Source organism: Blennius ocellaris (genome assembly GCF_963422515.1).
Source record: "Blennius ocellaris genome assembly, chromosome: 10".
Taxonomy (NCBI): Eukaryota; Metazoa; Chordata; class Actinopteri; order Blenniiformes; family Blenniidae; genus Blennius; species Blennius ocellaris.
The window spans coordinates 21,167,159-21,188,536 of NC_137659.1; the positions used below are offsets into that span (position 1 = coordinate 21,167,159).

At 39.0% G+C, this 21,378-nt stretch overlaps 1 protein-coding gene across 1 annotated transcript in view; it reads right to left on the minus strand.

The window, feature by feature from the left end:
- The window catches only part of tnr (tenascin R (restrictin, janusin)), a gene marked incomplete at both ends in the record, with an annotated part of 92,719 nt that overhangs the window by 45,221 nt on the left and 26,120 nt on the right, over positions 1-21,378 (minus strand). Inside the window, 10 exons of the mRNA XM_080503804.1 lie at positions 3,211-3,354; positions 4,052-4,171; positions 8,170-8,436; positions 11,919-12,048; positions 12,206-12,339; positions 14,203-14,292; positions 15,422-15,524; positions 17,224-17,324; positions 17,776-17,866; positions 18,518-18,696. Coding sequence (XP_080359930.1) covers positions 3,211-3,354; positions 4,052-4,171; positions 8,170-8,436; positions 11,919-12,048; positions 12,206-12,339; positions 14,203-14,292; positions 15,422-15,524; positions 17,224-17,324; positions 17,776-17,866; positions 18,518-18,696 — 1,359 coding nt within the window. The remainder of the gene's footprint in view (positions 1-3,210; positions 3,355-4,051; positions 4,172-8,169; positions 8,437-11,918; positions 12,049-12,205; positions 12,340-14,202; positions 14,293-15,421; positions 15,525-17,223; positions 17,325-17,775; positions 17,867-18,517; positions 18,697-21,378) is intronic.

Consider the following 21,378-nt stretch of genomic DNA (forward strand, 5'->3'; position numbering starts at 1 on the left):
AGCGAGACAGAGACAAGAGAAAGAGTGAAAGCTCTTTTAGCTCCTATTTTTCTCTCGCTGGATTCTTGAACCTGGCAGGTAAATCAGGTCTCATTGACATGCAAGCACACCTTCTTCTTCACTCTTTTGCTTCCCCAATCCTGGGCTCTTCCTGACACTTCCACTATTTTCTCTCACATGCACTGAAGATAATACATACAGCACTCAGAGGTGTAGTTCGGAAACTGGATTTCTCTGGTGCAAGACAGCCAGTTTTACTAATTGTGATTCAGTGCTAAATATGAAAGAAAGAGGAAACTGAAGATTCTCGTTTATTGAAAATGAGAAAAATGCAACGATTAAGGGAGTAAAGCTGCATAGCAGCACTCAAGGGCTGGAATCAAAAAGATAAAGAGATAAACAAAAGAAAAAAGGCAGCGGGGAGTTAGATGGAGCTGGGGAGTGGGTTACCAGTTACTGGGTCATCGAGTGGACAGTTTCATCTGTTTTGACTCCTGCAAACTCAGCTCAACTGTTAGATTTTAGTGTAATGTGGATGTGTCTGTTGCCCTTTTTAGCACAGATCCCCCGATGTGCAGCGGGAAGAACAATTTGCCTGAAAAGAGGAGAATAGGAAGAGGAGAATAAAGAAACTCTTCATTTATTTTACATGGCACACATTTCTGCCCTGGCGCTGCCCTCTCACAGTGGGAGCTTTTATCAGAGCGCTGTAGTCCAAGGAACATATTGTGTTGTTACTATTCTGCAGAATAGAGCAGAACGTTATGGGGAAAAAAAAGTATGCTGTCTCTAAAACCAACAAGCCTCAAAGAGAAAAAAAAAACACCTCCATAGCATTGAAATAAATCAATTATCCATTTAATCTTCAGAAAAAAGCAATATTTAGAAGCTTTAGAGGATTTATAACACCAACACCAATAATAATAATAATAATAATAATAACGTGAATAAGAATAAATTACAAATTGCTACACTGTTGGTGATGCTACGGAACTTTAACTGGTGTGCATGCACTCATTCATTTTCAAGTTTATTTGAGATTATAATAGGTAAATTAACTACAATATGGAAGTTACACTTTGCAGCAACAAAACTTTATTTACCATATTTTACACACTATAATAATAATAATCTAATAATCTTTATTTCTATAGCACTTTTTATACATTAAGCAACACAAAGTGCTTCCACAAAAATTAAAAACAGTGCAAAGATAAAATAGATGAATAAAAAGCAGGTGAACACACACGCACACATGCAGACACACATCATAGGTGAAGACATGCCGAGTGATATGGAGACATGGCAGGACACTGAGGACTAAGGTGAGGAAAGGGACATATTTGGGCCGTCCACACTGGGGGCGGCACAACTTCCGACCACAGATCCCCCCCCAACCGGGCAGACAAGCCAATCCCACCGCATACGCGGGGGACCTGCCAGGTGCCCGGGCAGGGAAACCCATGGGACGGCTCCACCAGCGGCAAAAACCGGCCACCACCAGTGTAGCGCCCCCTAGAGGAACCACTGGAGATAAAAAAGAAAATTAGATAATTATCTGAAATAAATAAATAGAAGTAGATAAATACATTGATCAAATACATAACTATATACACACATACATGTATAAAATCAGTTAAAAGCCTGATTAAAAAGGTGAGTTTTTAACCCTTTTTTAAAAACCTCAATGGACTCTGCAGCCCTGAGGTTCCCCGGCAGGCTGTTCCACAAACGGGGGCCATAGGAGCTGAACGCAGCCTCCCCGTGAGTCTTGGTCCTCGTTTGAGGGACAATTAAAAGGCCGGTGCCGGAGGACCTCAGGGCCCGCGAGGGTTGATATGATAAAAGTAGTTCGGATAAATAAGAGGGTGCAAAACCATTAAGACACTTAAAAACTAGTAAAAGAACCTTAAAATCGATCCTGAAGCGAACGGGGAGCCAATGCAGCAATTTTAAAATAGGCGTGATGTGGGCCCGCCCTCTGGTCCTCGTCAGCACTCTATACGAGTGCTGACGTATAGAGCACACCTGAATATAAGCTGCACCCGGCAAAATTTTAAAAGAAAAAAAAAAAAAAAACATATATAAGCTGCACTTGACGATAAGCCGCAGGTGTCCACATTGTAATAGAGCCAGCATTTCACTGCAGGAGATTGCTCATATTTTCATCAATTCTCACAAATCTGTCTTTCATAGTGCTGGGAATTCCTGCACACAGCGCTGTGTTGTGTGCCTCATGCGCCTGCTGCGAAGCCCGCAGACAGACAGACAGAGACACAGAGAGACAGATTCATAATCACCAAGCGTTTTATCTCTGTTGATAAACTATTTTAGCGGTTATTTGCTGATTGTGATTCTGAGAAGGAAGATATTTCCAGCGCGCTAGTTTACGTGATGCACCTGAACACTTTTAAGGCAAGTTTTGGAGAAGCAGAGGCACTAAAAACGCATGTGTCTACATGCGGAAATAGAATCTGGCAGCATAAAGTCCGTTAACCCGTAAAAATCCATCAATTAGCTGCATTGTGTTATAATCCACAGGGTTCAAAGCGTTGGGAAAAAGTTGCGGCTTATCGGCCGGAAAAAAACAGTAGACATCTTTCAAGTTGCACCCAAGAGTACTCAATTAAACAGTAATTCGCTCAAAGAAATATAAGTAACTTCAACTGAATTATCAATTTCTTTTCTTTAGTACAGAATACCACCAAAAATATAGTGCGACACTGCAACAGGGCTGTACAAACTCTGTCCTCGAGGGCCGGCGCCTTGCATATTTTAGCTCCGTCTCTGCTTCAGCATCCCTGAATCCAATGATGATGTCATCATGAAGCTTGTGCAAAAGCTCAATACCGAGTCCCCAATTGCAACCCATAACACCTTGTGATTCATCCGATCAGAACCCCTGTACTGTGATATATGTGTGTCATATTCATGCCACTACACAAGTTTAAAACATGTCAAAAAAGGCAACAAAAAAACAATATGTGGAAACAATAATGAACTTCTTTCCCTGCTGAGTGATAAGGGAAGAAAACATAATGAGCCCCTCCAAACAACAAGTTGTCTGGAATCATCTGCAATGAGGCAAAACAAAATACCAATCCACTCTGATTATCAGACAAGGGTAAATGTTGTATTTGGTTGTTTTTGGGGGTGATTTTGGTGTTTAACTGCAGTCTTTCATAATGACGTTTTCTTGTTTGCACTGACCTGTGAAGACTGATGTGCTGACAACTTGGCTCTCCAGACTCCCTCTGACAGCATTGAGGCTGATCTCATACTCTGTAGCAGGAAACAAACTGGACAAGGTATAGTTTGACACGTCGCTGTCAATCACCACGCTGTCCACTCGACCTTCAACAGACACCAGAGAGAGTGGGAGAGATAGAAACCTTCAGTCATCATGAGTGTTGATTTGATATTTCTTCATCTGCATTGTGGCATCAGCTGCTGTGTGTGTTGTGCATCAGGGAGTTGATATTCAATAAATGTAAAAATCTAATAAAAAATTCAATTAAAGTTTACTGATAAAATGTTACATTTAATTAGGTGTAACAGGGCGCCGTATTACAAAATGTATCTTACATCAGAGAGACCCTCTACAGCAAATGTCAAGTTCATTTAGCTGTAACAAGAAACAGGCAGTGTGTGTTGTGAGGCCTATGATATATTAAATACCACGTTATTAAAAGCCAGTTAAAACATATATTATGGTATAGAACAGGGGTCTGCTACCAGTGGCTCTTTAACCTCTCAGTAATGTCTCCCAGTAGCTGTTGGAAGAGTACAAGAAAACAAATAATTTTTGTTGTATTTCTAATTTCACCTTATGGCCAGCAATCTTTCAAAGGGACTCTTATTGAATCTTCTTTGTGCCTGAATGAGTCCAATAAGCCTGTATGCCTCAGTGGTTAAATTGTTTTAAATTGTGCCTCCTGTGCCAGTGCATTTTTTTTTTTTTACTTAATTATTCTTATAATAATTCTGGCAATTTTCTAAAGACTGTCCATGCAGTTCAGAAAACTGGAGTCCAGTCAATATCCCGCTGTACCTCTGGCAGACTGGTAAGAAAGCTTGTAGTATTCGAATGGAGCCAGAGGTTTGATCCACGAGATGGTCACCGCGTCCTCGGTCACGTCCGACACGGTCATCTCTTTAGGTGGGTCCATACCTGGAAAAAGGAAAATAGGAACATGATGCACAATGCAGAAGACAATCACAACAAATGATGTGTATTTGCATCTCTGATGTACAATGGGGGGTGTATTATGCACAAGCTTATAAAGCAACTTTACAAATCTGCATAAATATCTGAGAGAAATGGCACCTTTGAAAGATGCTCGAGAATTTCAGTAATCCTCGCTTGGTCCATGTTTAATCTCCATTTTATTACATTTACATAACCAGACCTGTCCTTGGGTGTATGGAAGCGCATGCATTTTTAATGCTCATTCACAAGACAAACAAACCACTGCATCAAAAAAATCTTCTCAGAGGAATGTAGCAGCATCCTGCAGGAACACAGTAGCCAGCACTAGTAGCACTGAGGCTGAGCAGGATTTACTCAGAAGAGGTCTCCTGTGCAGACCATATTTCATGAGCCTCCCGAGACTCTTGTGTTGCCATGGAAAAGGTTACAGTGAAAACAATTTGAGCTAGCAAGCTCATAAAGGGTACTTGGTTATTAGAGGAATAAATAGACATTAGAGGAGTTCGGCAACTGAGACAATGCAGAGAAGCAAGACATACTTTCCATCTCCTGTTGGGTAAAAAGCACTTGTGAACCAACAGTTCCTCTTTGAAAAGAATAATAGCTATTACTCACAAGCTGAGGGGCCAATTTATAACTCCCGGGTCTGAACTCATTTTAATTCTCCTTGTATGAAATACAGTAGCATCTACTTAAGATGTGATTTTTCATCCGTGCATATCTCCCTAATTATGTTTGCTTTAGCAAATGTGGTACCTGAGAATAATGGCTGCAAGTGTATTTTCTCACTGAGGGTCTGAACAGGAGGAAGTTAACAGTTCAGTAAAACTACAGTGATAACTACTGAGTCCCAGAGGAAGATCTCTATTAAAATTTGCACAGTGTGAGCCGAGGCTGAGTTACATCAAAGCAGCGTTTCAACTGACCGTAGTCGCGGAGTGACTATCAAAGCGTGACACGGCTGGTCGCTCCGCGTAGCTCAAACATACACATTTCAAAATGAACCGAGTGTTACAGTAAAAGCACTTTAAGTCGCGCTTACAAATCGAGACGCGGTTATCATTGCTCACGTTCAAATGAGAGATCAAAGCAGATCACTAAACGTACCACAGTATGAAGACAGGTGTGTGAAAGACTGTATGTCTGTCTCTAAACACCACGGCCCAATTTCTCCCTCTAAAATCTGAGTGTGTGGGTGAATGGAGAGAGAGAGAGAGAGAGAGAGAGAGAGAGAGAGAGAGCGGAAGGATTTGATCTCCCCACGCTTGCCAAGATATCATTTGAAGCTCACGTAATAATCAGATGACAGCATGCAGGTGTTTCCGGCACAGATACAAAGTTAGCGTCTCTATTGTTCGAAGCCGACTTTTCTATTTGCTCAATTTGTCTTCTGTCCTCTCTCATTTCCTCTTTTGATGATAGTCCTTTTGTCCCCTTGCTTGAAAATGAGGAGCTCCATCTCAAGGGGGAATAATTTAAAATGGAGAGATTCTGTCTTTGGCTCTCATCTGTTGTCAGTTCCTCCGGCAGAGAGCAGTTCTGACCCTGTTACCATTTAGTTATTTTGTCTGCAGTGAAAAGCAAACCAGTAATTAAATGAGGTATTTTCTTCGCACAATTGGCTAATTAAATATGCATTTCATCAAAGTTATTATTATTATTATTATTATTTTTTTTTTTTTCTAATTTGCAATGTCTGTAAAAAGAAAAGAAAAAAACGAAACAAAACCAGGACAGTTTGAATGTAACTGGAGGAAGGGAATGTAACTGGAGGAAGGGAAAGTCGAAGAGGTCTGTATAGCCAGCCACCTTTGACGTTATGGAAGTAAGCCTGTAACCAAATGTTTACTGGTTCGAATTCCATTGTGTGTATTTGAGCAAGGCCCCTGAACTCATCTGCTCAGGGTATGTCAGGAAAAAATTGTAATCCATGAAAGTGAAGCATAAGAGAGGTGACAAAAGCATAAAGACCTGTACAACCACATGTAAATGTGTTGTGAATGCGTATTTTCAAGGCTAAATATGTTCTAAGAGTCCTAAAAAGACAACATCAAAACAAATGATTATATGTGAATGGGCTGGATGTCATTTGATTTTGATGTTCAATGTTTTCCGGTGGTCTATTCCAATGTAGGGCGTTTGCGAGTGACTGCAATCATAAGTAACTATTTACTCTAAAAAGAACTATTTACATAACTTTCATTCTTCTCAATTGTAAGATGTCATATTAATGCACATATTACATGACCTCATGTTGTATTGTTGTATTGTTGCAGCATGTGTGGGCTTTCTATGGACAGACCAGTGCGCAGGGCCCGTCTACAAATTAAAACATTGCTGCAACAGCAAAGACTGACACTTCAAAAATATCTAATTACTTCACTGGTATTCACTGAAGTGTCATCAAAATCACTACAGCCTTCACATGTCTCCTTCTGATCAGACTACAACACTTGGTTTGATTTTGATATATCGTTTGTAGTATTAGTCTTTGCTGTTGCGGCGGTTCTGCAATTTGCAGTCAGTCCCTGCATGCTGGTCACACAGCCGGCTGCTCATGGAGAACAATGGATAGGAAGACAGCTGCTTTCAATAAAAATAAGCTTGTAGCATATTGTGTACTTCACACCGATGGAAAAGAGGTGTTGTTATTGTGATGATGTTTCGTTAAAGAGTTATTGATGCTAGAAGTCCCAATCTGTGACAAATTTTCCAACTCTTTTGAACGTTATAGATGTTTTCTTTTTCTCCGATGCATTTTTTATTTTTTTTTCATTCGAACATGTCCCTTGAAGTGCTATATATCATTCCTTTAATTGAAGTGATCTGGTTTATTCAGTGTGTAATCTAACCCTATAACCTACCGGAAAAAAATGTATTCCACATCAACACAGAGCTAAGGAGGGCTCACTGCCTCATAGGTGGTAAGAATATGAGAAAATAAACTTCTCATATTAAGTAGATAATAAAACAAAACGAATGGATTCCAAAGGATTCTCAGAAAAAAACCCAAACCTACTTTTCTCTCTTCCGCCTTGTCATTTTCTTCATTGAAATATAATTTAGACGTAGTTTGTCAAATGTCTCTCTTGCTTGGGATAAACACAGGATCACAAATGCATATTTCATCCATACTCCAAACCACTGACACTCGATACCAACCACAGAAGGACATCAAATGGCTTAAATTTAGCTGTGCCTGGGAAAAAAAAAGAGGAAAAAGTAAAACCATGTCTGAGGAATTCTCTAATTACAAAACCCATTCTGCTGTCCGTCTGTACTAATGAAATGCTCAAACAGCATTTTTGCAAATACATATTTCATTTAAAATCACTTTGCATTCCATTTTTCAAACTGATCGTCCTTCCTTTTCCCACTTTACTTCATACATGCTAATTGACTCGCTTTAAAAAAAAGAAAAAAATACAATCCTCCTTTATATTGAAGGAGGATTCAGGGAAACTGTAATTAATTTTGAAACTAATTATTATTCATTGGGTCGGAACTTTATTTAAAAAGCTAATTAACCACTGTTTTTTATCATTCCAATTGTGTAGTAAAATAATAACAAAAAACCAAAACATGCACTAAACATCCACAGCTAAACTTTAGCTCACTTGTTTTTATTTATTTATGACAGAAAATTACTTCATTCATGCCTTATACATTGAATCTGATCTAAATTAGATAGCCGCTATAGCTTAACTCTCAAAAGTGCACAAAAAGCCAAAAAGGAAGGAAATCATAATGTAATCAAATTTCTTGAAAGCTTCAGACTAATTTCATAATAAAAGCTAAGCCTCCTTCCAGTAATGCAACTATGTGAGCCACATATAAACCAAAAAAAAAGAAAAAAGGCTGCATTACCACCAAAGAGGAATTCAAAAACTGTGACAAACATTCCAGTCGCAGAAACTCATCTGTTTTTGAACCGCTCTCCGTGAAATCGAGGCTCTCACCTGTGGTGAGTGACGCAGTAATGGGCTCAGAGGTAGCATCCCCCTGTATTGTGATTAGACTGACGGTGTATTCAGTGGATGGGAGCAGCCCCTGGACCAGTGACCGCGTCTTGGAGCCATCCAGCGTCACCTTAGAGGTGTCGGTTCCGTCGGCGGAGCTGTAGCTTAGGATGAAGAGGTCGGCGGGCGGGGCCGGGGCGCTCCACGCCACCGACACCGAGTCCGAAGTGACCTCTGACAAGTAGAGGTGGGTTACAGGCCTGATTCCTGCAGGGATGTGGGTTGAAAAGTCACCTCAGAGCTTTCAATGACAGGTTAAAAAAAGGATCCAGCCCGAGGCAGGAAATGAAAAAGGAAAAAAAAAAAAAGAAAACAGTGGCTGTCTTTATGGAGATGACAGACAAGCCAGTCAGTGATGGATGGAAGCCGTCAAGGATGGTATAACAGATCGTTTATAATACAGAGAAGAAAATTAGTCTTGGGTGTAATCTTGATGGGGAAGGTGAGAGTCGGAGCAAAAACCACAGCCATGTGGAAGTAATGATTTAATTGGCCATAAAGAAGAGAAACTAATGAGATTATCCACCATTAAGATGAAGATGTGATGGGACTGTTCATAATAAGGAAATTGCAAAAAAAAGAAAAAGGTGATAGCAGCAGATGCTGTTGTCATAACATATGACCTGGACGAGAGATGATGTAATGAATATGAAACAGTGCCGCAGCTGACACAGCAACAAATGCAAGAGGATTTGAATTTAATTAGCCATGTGTGGATGTATAAATAAAAAAAGGAATGTGTGGCAACACTGACTTCTCCTCTTCTCTCTTATCCAGATTTGAGGCATCCTGTGGAGTTTCCTCACTAATCAATCAATCTATGAAGCCAGCATTGTTTACACTGGGCTGCATTTATATTATTCTTGGTGAACCGCTGTCTCAAAATCATCCATCACAGGCCAATCTGTATGTGTTAGTGTCCTGCGCAGTCAGCAGTTATTACCGTCACACAGACTCCCTCATGCATTAGAGTTGACCTGCTCAACCAACACAGCTCAACTGCATCTTTATGGAAAACAGCATAAAAGATTATTAATAACAAAAATATCATGTGTGGCATTGACGGAGATACTTGATGAAGACATCAGTGACGAGCTATCGACAGAGCGAATGGCTGAAAAGACAGGAAGCCGAAGGAATGAAAGAGTTTTGAGATAACCATGTGTGAGTCATCTTCTGTAGGCTTTAATGACTTAATACACACAAACAGGCGACAGAAGATGAAGTGTATATGAAGAGAATCTCTTCTCTTGGAAAGTGAAACAAACAAACAAAAAAAAGGCTTGTCTGTGGTGCAGAGTTTGTAAGTTAAGAATCTTTACTGTGAGCACTGAAAGTTTGTGCTCAACAAGAAGTGTTAGATGACAACATGTTTCAATATGGGAAACAGTACTTTTTAAATCTTCCCCAGTAACAAAGGACAGTTTTTATATTTGAACCTGCTGCATGCATTTCCCATTTGTGGGTATGTTTCTTGTGCTTAACGTTCACATTAAGAACATAACTTGGGGTCAAAAACAAACATTAGCTGTTTGGAAACTTCTGTGGGTTAATTTACTCAATAACCTGTTAACTTCTGCGTTGAGAGTTTTGGAATGTGAAGTTGATGACTGCATGTGAACACAATATGGTGGAGTCATATGGAAAGCTATCGATCGCACTCCAATCATTGTTTGTTTACATTTAATCGCTGACAAATATCAGTTCAGCGACTGTGGTCCATAAAGTGATGGGGGAGAAAGACTTGGATAAAGTGATACAAAAATAAACAAAACAGTCACCAAATAAACTGAAGATGACTAATCACTGCTCAATATTATCATGCTGTCTGGGAAATGTAGTTAAAAAATGTAACCCATAAGCAACAATTAATAAATAACATATATAATAATGAAAGAAATACATTAAAAGGCAGAGATGAATTGAAGGTATTTCTTTTGTCCCGTTGCCAAAGGTTCAGCTGAGTCTGGGTGGACAGATGCTGCTAATATGGCCAACTGAACAGTGAATGAGAAGCCGACAGGTAATTCACTATTTCATGATATCATCTTCTCATCTCTTTCCAGGTGGTTAAAGAGACGTTAGCAAAGGAGGCGTAGACAACAAAAGATGATGAATATGATAATGTGGAGATGATGATGATGATGATGATGATGATGATGATGATTATGATGACAAAAACTGCCACGACGGCCACAGTGAAGGAGACAGAAGACGGCTGATGAGGAGAAGAATGGTAAATCTGACAGCAGGTAAGCGCACGTCACTCATTTTGACACCGCTCTTTGTGCAAGTGAAAATCACATCAAGCTTTTTTGTTGTAAAAATAACAAAGAGCCAGCAGAGCAGAGGAGATTGACAGGCGAGCCCGCTTTGTCAGCTGGATAGACATCTTATCCACAAGTCTGGTTAAAAAGGAGTAAGTTTGAGATTGAAAGGAAAGCGGTAACATCAAGTGGAGCAGTGCAGGCAGGCAGACCAAAGAGGACGACAACAACACTGGCAGGATGTGGTGTCGAACACAGATCATAAGAAACAGACAGACAAATACATTGAGGTGTAAAACAGACAGTAAACTTTTTGCAACCAGCTCAATTAGCTCACTCAAATAATTCAGCTTGGTAATTGATTCTTCAAAGTATTTTAGGCTCTTTCTCATCTCCGTGCCACAGTCACAGGTTCATCACAGTCACTATTAGACTTCTTTGCATGTGACTTTTTTGTGCAGTGATCAGATATTTTTTTTATTTTTCGTGTGAGGATAAGTTCCCGGAAGGCTGAGGAGCCCTGGAGGGCTTCGACAGCAACTCCCTCAGCCCGTGTTTACACACACTGCCGTCTGTTGTTAGATGGAGGCTGAAGTGACACAACAAGGTGTAGTATTTTCATCAAAGAACCAGGAACTTGCTGTAAACAGAGGTATCATGACTACAAATAAAAAAAAGTTGCATAATGCCTGTTTAACATTTTTCCTATTTTAACAGTGAAGCAGTAACAAGCTGAGCCTCCCCTCAGATTGCACACGAGACTTTTTTCATGAAAACGGGTAAACACATGCACACACTGAAGCTAGCACTTCCATGAGTGTGCACAGTCTTTAAAAAGCATGTTATATTCACATCTATATTCCTAAATTCACAATTTCTATAATTAAAACAACAATTAGTTTATTTTAAGCATATTTCCTTATTTCTTTGAATTCTATTTTTAAAACTAATGGAGGCACCCTCTTGGTCACCACCAGAGTTTACAGAAGTAGATGTGTGATTCAAAAGTTTGCAGGACTCTCCACTACTGTGCACCCTCAGCAGCTCCTAACAAGTGAAGTTCAGGTTACTATGAATAGAATGGCTTAAATACAAAGAAATTATTCCCCAAGGGGATGAAAAAACTTGTGCTTTGAAAATCTTAACATGGGACATTATTAATGGATACGGCAGAATTAATACGACAAATTAAATCAATATCAGGTTTCAACAGACCAGACGTCTGCCTTATGTCTGTTTTGGGCCTTGCTGATATCTTACTGCTATTATACATGAAATTAATTGAAAGTTAATGGTGAATTTAAGCTAGTGGGTTAGGGTTTTGGGTTTGCATATTATGATCATATTCGTGTCTGGTCTAATACTTCCAAATACTTTGAACTGTTTGAACTTTAGTATAAAACATACGAGTGTTGTCTTTACCTGTGAAGGCGTATATGGTGGCTGCAGTGCTCTGCTGCCTGCCTCGTCTCGCTGCCACAGTGATGGTGTACTCAGTCCCGGGCTCAAGGTCTGTCAGGGTGGTGACGGTTACATCTTTGGGGACGGTGAGCTGGAAAGAGGAGGATCAGATTCAATGCACCGACGCGATACAGGGCCGCCTCACAATAGCGGGCGTTGTATGGTCTTCAACGGGATGATGTACCATAAATATCCGACAGTATGTTGCATCTATTATCTGTTCAATGCCCATCTGTTCGGCTCTTTACCTCTGTAGTGATGCCAGAGGAGGATGTGTAGGTAACCTTGTAGTGGTCAATGGGGCCCTGGACGACGCCCCAAACCAGAGTGATGGTGTTGTCTGTGGAGGCCGTCACAGTCAGATCCAAGGGTACGTCCAGGCCTAATGGAGCAGAGGAAGAAAAACGGAATTAAACTAAAAGCTGCAGAGCAAGGAAACCGTTTCTGCAGAAACATGCACAAGGCCACTTTGAAAATGCACATTTGGCATGAAAACAAAAGGTAAAAGTTCAGGAAAGTAACTCAGAACTGCCTGGTTACAAACATGGATGCTGAGGCAGCTCCTCAAAGTAAAGTTCGCAGGACTTTTTGCAGTATGAGTGAACCCATTATTTTATGTTGGCGGAGAGGTTAAGAGCCAAGCCAAATACAAAAACACATTTTTTAACAAGTACAGTTTCTGTCATTTGATCATACCTTTTCTGGTGTTTTTATATGGTTGATTGTGATGTCACGGATACACCAAAGCAACCACTCAATACGGCACATATTTGAGAACAATTATTGTTAAATACAATAAACTGTTCATATCATACTGAGACAATTTTATACATTTTAAAATGACATATTATTCTATACTACGAGCTTAAGGACGCTTCGCAGTTGAACAAAAGAAAGGTTTCCGTAATACTCTGATAATGTTTCTGTTGCAGGAGGAATCTACCCTCCAGTATAATAATAATAATAATAATAATAATAATAATAATAATAATAATAATACTGTAAAGTAGATTATTATAACAGGAAATACACTTCTGATAGTTCTTGAACAGGGAGAATCAACATTGGTCTTATTTACCTCATTAAATAAAAATGTAAGGCTATTTATGACCTTTATGACCGCCATATTCTCTTTCACAGTTTTGTCATATGTTTTTCTATGACTTTTGCTGTTGAGTTTGTCCTGTCCTGCAATAGTGACACAACTGGCCGGCTGGATCATAGGTGTTTAGTCTCTCACTAATCCTTTATACTGCTGTGTTTGCCTGGATTTTCAGAGAAGAGCTTTCTTTCTCCAGGTGGTAAAACATTTAATACAAATTAAAATTAAAAATAAAAACAAATGAAAGAAAGAGCTTCAAGGAAAAGCCTGCTCGTGGAAATGATTCTTTCAGCATCTCACACTTGTAGTAACGTCAGTGCTGCAGTGTGCAGCGGATCTAAGCGCTGGCGTCATATTCAGTAAACCAATTTGAGAGGGAGGTGATGGATGTCGTTGATTTTTAAAGTGCAATAAAAGTGCACAGAAAGGGGCTGGAGAACCAGCATCTTTTGAAGGCAAATCGAGGCATAATTTCCCCCCCAAAAATGTGAAATAACTTCAGCCATTAAAACAACAACAAACTATAGGAGAAGGGAAGATGTGGTTGACATCCACCGTGACGGAAAAGATCAGCAAAACATTTGCCTCTTTCACTTCGACCTGTGCTCATAATGTAAAACCGTCACACATTCCAAAAATGACATAACATTTACCCCCAAATTGCTTTGCTTGTTTGTCTTGAAATGGTCTGTAATGGTTAGAATAGAAATCTGGAGCCAAAACATTGAGATGGAAAGACTGAGATAGACCACTGTGAGATTTCACTGACCACATAACTGTTAAAAAGGACATTTAAATAAATGTGCTTTTGAACAAGATTTGAAGGAGGACATCAAAGACATGAGCTCAGGTGATCCCAGAACAGCAGGGCCCTCATGACCAAGGCCCCCATAGTTCTTTATTCTAGTTGAAAGATTCATCAAAAAAGTGCAGACATGGGATCTCAGCCTATATTTAAAGGTGATTTAAGCTTCAATCATACACCGAGAGACCATCCTCAAAGTGACAATTAAGAATTCAGTGAGAAGTCTGACAGTGGTGTTTTGTATTAGAATTAAGTGGTGATATTATATGCTGGATCAGGTTAAACCCGAGGATAGTAGTTACAATAGAATTGATGCTCGTAAAGAATATTTCACTCACCCGTTCTGGCGTTCATTGTTGCTGGTGTACTCTGGTTGATGCCTTTCATGGCAGATATGCCGATGCCATACTCTGTGCCCGGCAGCAGGTCTGAAGTACAAAGACACATTGAAGACCACTTACTGTATTAACAAATAGAAAAGCATCTTAAAAAAGCATAACTGAAAATATAAAATGTTTCCCTTCGTATTTTTTCCCCCAGCAGTTTGGACGTAGACGGTGGAGATTTGGAATTGTCCCTGCTTGCAGAACCTAATTTTGGTGCCAACCAGGTACTCAATTGTCAGTATTACGGTGTCCCAGATGCTCCAAACAAGGGTTAATTGTAACAACAGAACACAGCTGATTAATGATTGTTAAAAAAAACAAATACTTGACATACATCTTAATCCCAAAAAAGCATGTAACTCACAAGTTAGCGTCACTTATAAGGGTAGTAAACATGCTTTCCTCCAACAATAAACTAATCCATCAAAGTTAAAAGTTCCTTGCATTTAAACCTTTTTTTTAAATCAATATCATGAGGTCAGGGTGAATTTTCAGTGCGATTTTTCTGAATAACCCACAGACTGCCCAATTTATCAGCTTTAAATCAATTCACTAAGTTTCTCAAGCTGCAGAAATGCAGAAAAAAAATAAAAACAGTTGATGAAAAAGTGAGGGGGTGAATGACAGAGATGATTAGCAGAGGGAGAAAATGAGAGTGACAGAGAGAGAATGAGATCGGAGAGTGCATCGATTGTAATGGCCAAAGCGGATAACACAGGGACCTTTTGTGGCTATTCTGATGCAGGCCATGCCCTTTTCCAGGAATATGGCCTTCCAGGGAAAAAAAAAACAACAACAAAAAAACACACACACACACACACGCACGCACACACACACACATACACACACACACAAAAACCCTATCCCAGCTGACCCCTTCTTTCTGACAGACGCTCAATATGGCCGCAGGACAACAAGCGCTTCAGCAGATACGATCAGTAACCCAACAGCTAACCGTTAGCTCTGGAGATAATCCTGCCATGTAAAACACCGGCACTTCCCAGATTTCTTTGAGTACACATCAGACACAGCGTGATAATGCAAAAGGATACTGGTAAAGAAAACAGAGTGAGAAAAACAACAACAAAACAGCCCTGCAGATGTTGCTGATAAATAATTCACAGAAAAAATTGACTGCATGATAAATAAAAGAAGAAAACACATCACTTACCTGTGAGAGTAGTCTTAGTGGTCGCTCCCTCGTTGAGCGGCACGATGACTTTATCGTACTGATCTCCTGCCAGAGTGCTATACACCACCTGGTATCCCTCCACCTACATCCAAACGTGCATATTTAAACATTTACAACACAAACCCATTTGAAACCGAGGCTCACTAAAATGTAGGAAATACAAGACATTTACAACCGTTTGGCACTATCATTTCACTGCGCATATAATTAAATGGTTTATTTTGTTTCTGCCCAGATTATTTGGCTCTTGGTCAACACTCTGCAGCTCTGAATCATGAGGATGAATACATTTGCGGTGCTAACGGGCGTGAAGTCAGACTGGCTTCACCAGTCTGAGCGTGTTGTTAGTGAGGCCCAGAAACATCACTGTGACTAAAACGGCTGAAACGACATGATTGATTACGTTCGCATTCAAACTAAAACACCCAGTGACCGTTTTCATCCGGCGAAGTGTTTTGTCCACTGCTGTTATTGATATTTGCACAGCTACAAGGAGGCAGACACACCTGTGTGCCATGATAAAGTGCTTAAGTAAGAATAGGAGGGATTAGAAGTTGCTTTCCTGCAGGTGTTCAGGATGTGTCAAGGTGTCGGAGGATTAAGAGCAAATTGGTTGCTGTTTTGAGAAAAAAAAAAAAAGCATGCACACGTACGCACGCAGTCTCAGTGATATGAGGGCCACAAAAGGTTGAGCTGAGAGCTTGTACAAGTATTTTAGGATAGTCCGCTTTTTTTATTCAACCCATCAATACCTGAAGCGGCGTTATGCATACTAATCATATTTGTGTACCTTTCCTTTGAGTGCTGAACAGGACAAACATTTGAAATGCAATTTTTTGGTGAAAAAGGTTGTAATTAGTTTACACCAAATTTACCTCCAATTAATCGATAGCTGATGCACAGAAATAGTGGGTTACATTTTCATAATATTAGTTTGTAGTTGCACTTTGGAGCATGGTTCAGCTTTCTCTTTGTGCTGCAGTGTGACTTACAACCTATAGTTTAAAGCTATAAAGAACAAGAACCACGATATACAGTAATAAAACATGAAGTTCAAACACACTGGAGCTCTCATTGCTACGAATGCATCCTAACTATCTAACTTGCAAATAAAGTGACGGAAATGAACAAGCACATTCCTACTTTTTAATTATTTCACCTTTACTGACATTTGGATGGTCTTTCTTCACGCACTGGACAATTTCAACGATACATAAAAATATCGGTGTGAATTTATGTGCGGGCTATTTTCAGGTACTCTCACAACTTGGAGAGATGGATTAATCTAAATTGTACATGTTGACATGATTCTGTGACAGTCTGTGTTAACTGTGCCCTTTCCTCAGTGCGACCAAGGAAACTCCCCAGTGCCGTGACCCGAAGATACATAGAGCTGGTACAGAAGATACATAAGTTGTTAAAACTGGTCTTCTCATTTTCAGTCAATTCATGTTATGTCAAAATGGATAGTATTTTTGATAAAATGACAATTTTAAATCTGCTAGCTCTTGCAAAATATAATAGAGGACAATATTCAGTCACACTGATGTAATAATTTGAAGAATTAGTCATTACCTGAAAGCTTTCTCTCTGTATTTTTTTTTGTAACTGTGACTAGATGCTTTAAAGTGTCTGGTTCCATTTTGAAAAGAAAACACAAGACAATTAACATAGAAATGAAGAAATTGTTGTCCTGAGATGCAAACGGCATCTGCCTATTGTGCAACGTGGCTAAAAGGCAGTCAGGATGAATCAATAAAATCGGATTCGTGTCTCATTACCTCAGCCTCACTGTTATCCCACTCAAGCTCCAGCATGGTGGAGGTCTTGGACACGAGCCGCAAGTTCTTGGGGGCATCGATCTCTGAGAAGAACGATAAAGCTGACAATGTTGGGGACACAGAGACCAATTCTCAGGGATTGTGAATGAGCCAGCGTCAGCAGTTTAAACAACATCACACACAGATACACATCAAGTTAAAGTAATTTGCAAGACTAATCTCCATATCATCAATTTTTTTGTTTTAATCATCCTTATGCTGAAAGCCATTTACTGCATATTCTGCATCTAACGTAAAAATAAATGTATTCTATAAACAGAATCTGCACATATTTCACTCTACATGTAGGTGAAAGTAAAAAAAAAAAAAAAAAAAAGTACTTTCTGCCGCGCAAACTTCAAGAGAGCCAGAATTATGTAGCACAGATGTTCACTACCTTATCGGATACAGATAAACAGGGTGGCGTACATTAGACCATATGTCATTACTGCTGTGCAGCCACAGGATCACAAAACAACACTATCACCACATCTGCCTGCTGTCAGACCTCACCGGTTGTGAATTCAGTGGAAATAGATCCACTCTCGTTTCCTTTCCTCACACCGCTCACAGATACCTCGTAACGTGAGCCGGGACGCAGAACCTGTGGCAGGAAGAAAGGAAACAAAACACAGTCAAGTATGTCTAATCTTTTTACATCTTTTTTTTTTTTTTTTTCAATTTTATTTTACATTTCTATGTTGTTTGCCACTTGTCCTGTGACAAACAAGTTCAACAACAAGCATAAACCACTTTATTTTTAAATAAATATTACTCATCTCCTCAGTACAGTGTAATATATTTATAATTAAATCATATATGTGTTTTTTGGAACTTGTTTTGTAGGTATCAAGTACTTGTTTGGGTACAAAACCTTGACATCTCTAAAATCTCTCTCTCTCTTGGAATCTACAAAAAATTAATTTTCCATATATATATATATATATATATATGGAAAATTATATATATATATATATATATGGAAAATAAATTTTTGCCCCCGAAAAAGACAAAAAGATTAAAAGTAAAAGAAACAGATCTACAGTAAGTACATCTGTTTTCACAAACATTAACTTAAAATAGAATACATTTGAATTGCTCCACGTACACACACTTACCCTATGAAGTTGCAAAAAGCATCACCTACTGACGTACCATCATAGAAGTGACTCTTTCACTAAAATATTTGATCTTTTGGAGATAAAAGTAGAAGAATTTCTTCAGTGACTCCTCCCCGCTTGTTGCACACACATACCTGCAGAGAGTATTGGCTGAGTGTGGGCTGAAGGCGGAAGGTGGTCCGTGGCCCCTCTCCTCCGACGAGTCCGTAACGCAACACGATCTGATCGATCTTGGCTTTGGGTGGCGTCCATTCCACAAAGGCCACGGTGTCTGACACGTCCCGCACAATCAGCTGAGTGGGGCCATCAATCACTGCAGGACAAAGACGCCTGATTAAACAGTGTCCTTTTGCCATGATTAGAAGGAAAGCTCAGTCATGAGGGAGGGGACAGGAAGTTGACTTTATGGATGTCTCGCTTTGCTGTCAGAATATTAATTTGTTTTCCCTCTTAACTTGAAATTAATATAGGGTTATACGTTCAACTACAGGTTTGAAGTGCTTAAGTATACTTTCTCAGTTTAATCCAGTAGGTAAAATGTCACTCTTGTGTTGTGAGAGAACATTGTAAATGGGGCATTTGAAATAGGAAATAAGATTAAATAAAATACAATAGGAAAGTATAGAAACAGGAGTGATCACAATAAAATGTGACAAAATGGTTTCGATTACAATGCAACAGTTTGACGAAACAAAAATGATGCATTTTCACATGAAACGTTATGCAAACATTTTAATCTCGCACTTTGAAATTATATATATATATAATCACATATAATATATATATATTCTCATATAAAGTCACATATGTGTGTGTGTGTGTATTATTACAATGTGTATTATTGAATACAATAATTATTGAATAAACAGTAACAGAATATGGTGTAACGAACTCGTGCAAAATAATGTAAACTAGTAGAATAGAATAGAATAGAATAGAATAGAAAAGAATAGAGAATCATTGGAGTATGGACAAAAAAGCTGAAAAAGTGAAAAGATACCACTAAAACTTTGAGATGATAATCGAATGAGATTTGTGTGGATTCGGTAGATAAACATCCATTTATATCATCAACAAAAGGAGCTGAACCTTTCAAGTTAAGCCAGTTAACCAAACAGTGATTAGAAAACATTTATAGTTTGCACATATTTCAGTCTTCCCTAAAGTTTGAGTGATTTGAGCTTTCACAATGGTAAAATGTGGATTTCTTATCTGTTGAAGATGCTCTGACAGCAAATGAAGAAAAACTTATCAGAGCTGTCAAACACTGAGACAATAGGCTTTATCAGTGTGCAGTGTAAAATATACGCTGCGATTTAAGTTCCTTCATGCTGATTCCCACAAAATGGAAGTTAATAAGTGGGAAGAGCTGTAAAACACAAAATGTTTGAAATCAGAAAATTCACTCGACATTGTCTCTGCACACGGTCATTGTCAGAGCAGCATTAGCAATGTGAACACATTTCAGTCAAGGTAATAGGGTGTTAAAACAGGTGATAATTAGCTCTTCATTCAATATTTAACACTTCATTATTTATCGGAAATCTATGTTGTAAAATAAACACTTACCTTGACAAGTGGAAGTCTGATAAATGAAAACTTGTGACTCAAATTAAATAGTGTTTACGCCACTCAATTGGTAATAATTAGCACTTGAATTGTGTATGGGACAAAAAAAAAAAAATAGATGAACCATCAATGAATGTTTGAAGAACTCACAGACAAATCAAGCCACAATGGATAATTCAGCTCACATGGTTTGAAAGTGAAAGCCCCCTGCTGTGCTATGATAGCATAATTAATCATTAATGGTGGCCCCTGGGGAAAACTCACATAAAAAAGACCTTTTTCACACACTGGGTGCCCTTCCTTAGTCATTCTTTGAGTATTTTGGAGATCTAAATAAATCCCACACTCGACTTGACATATTGCAGGTCCACCCTGATCCTTGATGTATGAGAAATTGGCCCCTTGGGTCCCGTCCTAGAAAACTTCCTGAGGAAGACAGTTCCCACGTCAGCTGTGGTCTCCCCGTGGTTTCCCACTGACTCCTCGTTTGCGCTTCCTCCGTCTCCAAGGAAGAATAAATCTTTCTTCTTAATAATTTAGCAACCTCAAATTTGTCTTTTCCTCTGACTTTATCCAATAAGGTGCCATGCAGTGGGACTGCAGTGAAAAATTAATGAGAGCGTACCATGAATTATTAATCAATACTTAATTACAACCCGTGAAATGAACAGAGACTTGACAGGAAATTGATGGTGTTTTGACTGCTGACATCAGAGACTGAATTGTTATAGACGAGATTTGAATTGGATCTATTACAGCTGTCTCAGTGGTGTCAGCTGGGTGAAGGGTGGGTGCAATACCTCAGAGGGGTTTACGTTTCTCACAAGAACGGTAGCAGGCCCAATACGTTAGGGCCACGCTTATTGTTCCCGGGGTGAAATATCTTGATTTGTTCTGCAATTTGATGTCAAAATAATGGGGTGACTTTTGGTGACTTAGAAGACTAAGCAATAATGTACATCCATAAATCATTTGTTTCTCTTAAAAAATAAACACCAAGCACTGGTTTCATTCAGCTTGTCAGTTATGGAAACAGTTGATAACTTGTATAATGACTGGCAATAAAATGCCTATAAACATATGTTTAAATAATTGATTTTGATAGTGAAATAAGAGTGAGCGAACGCAACAGGGAGCATGCATTGTGCACTGTTTACACCGCAGCCACAAATTATGGAGATTTTGAATGTAATAAAGCCAATGATGCAATAATTTTCAAATATTATAATGAAATCATTATTTCTAAGAGATGCATTAACAGGAGGTATCACGCTATTGACCATTACTATTTCATAGGTTGTTACAAAGGATCGTTTAATCCCCCACTTTTTTTTTTTTATCTGTAGTTGCATAATCACAATTAGCTTACTTTTAAAATGTCATTTTATCATCCCTTAATTTAATGTTTTTGTGTTTGGTCTTATTA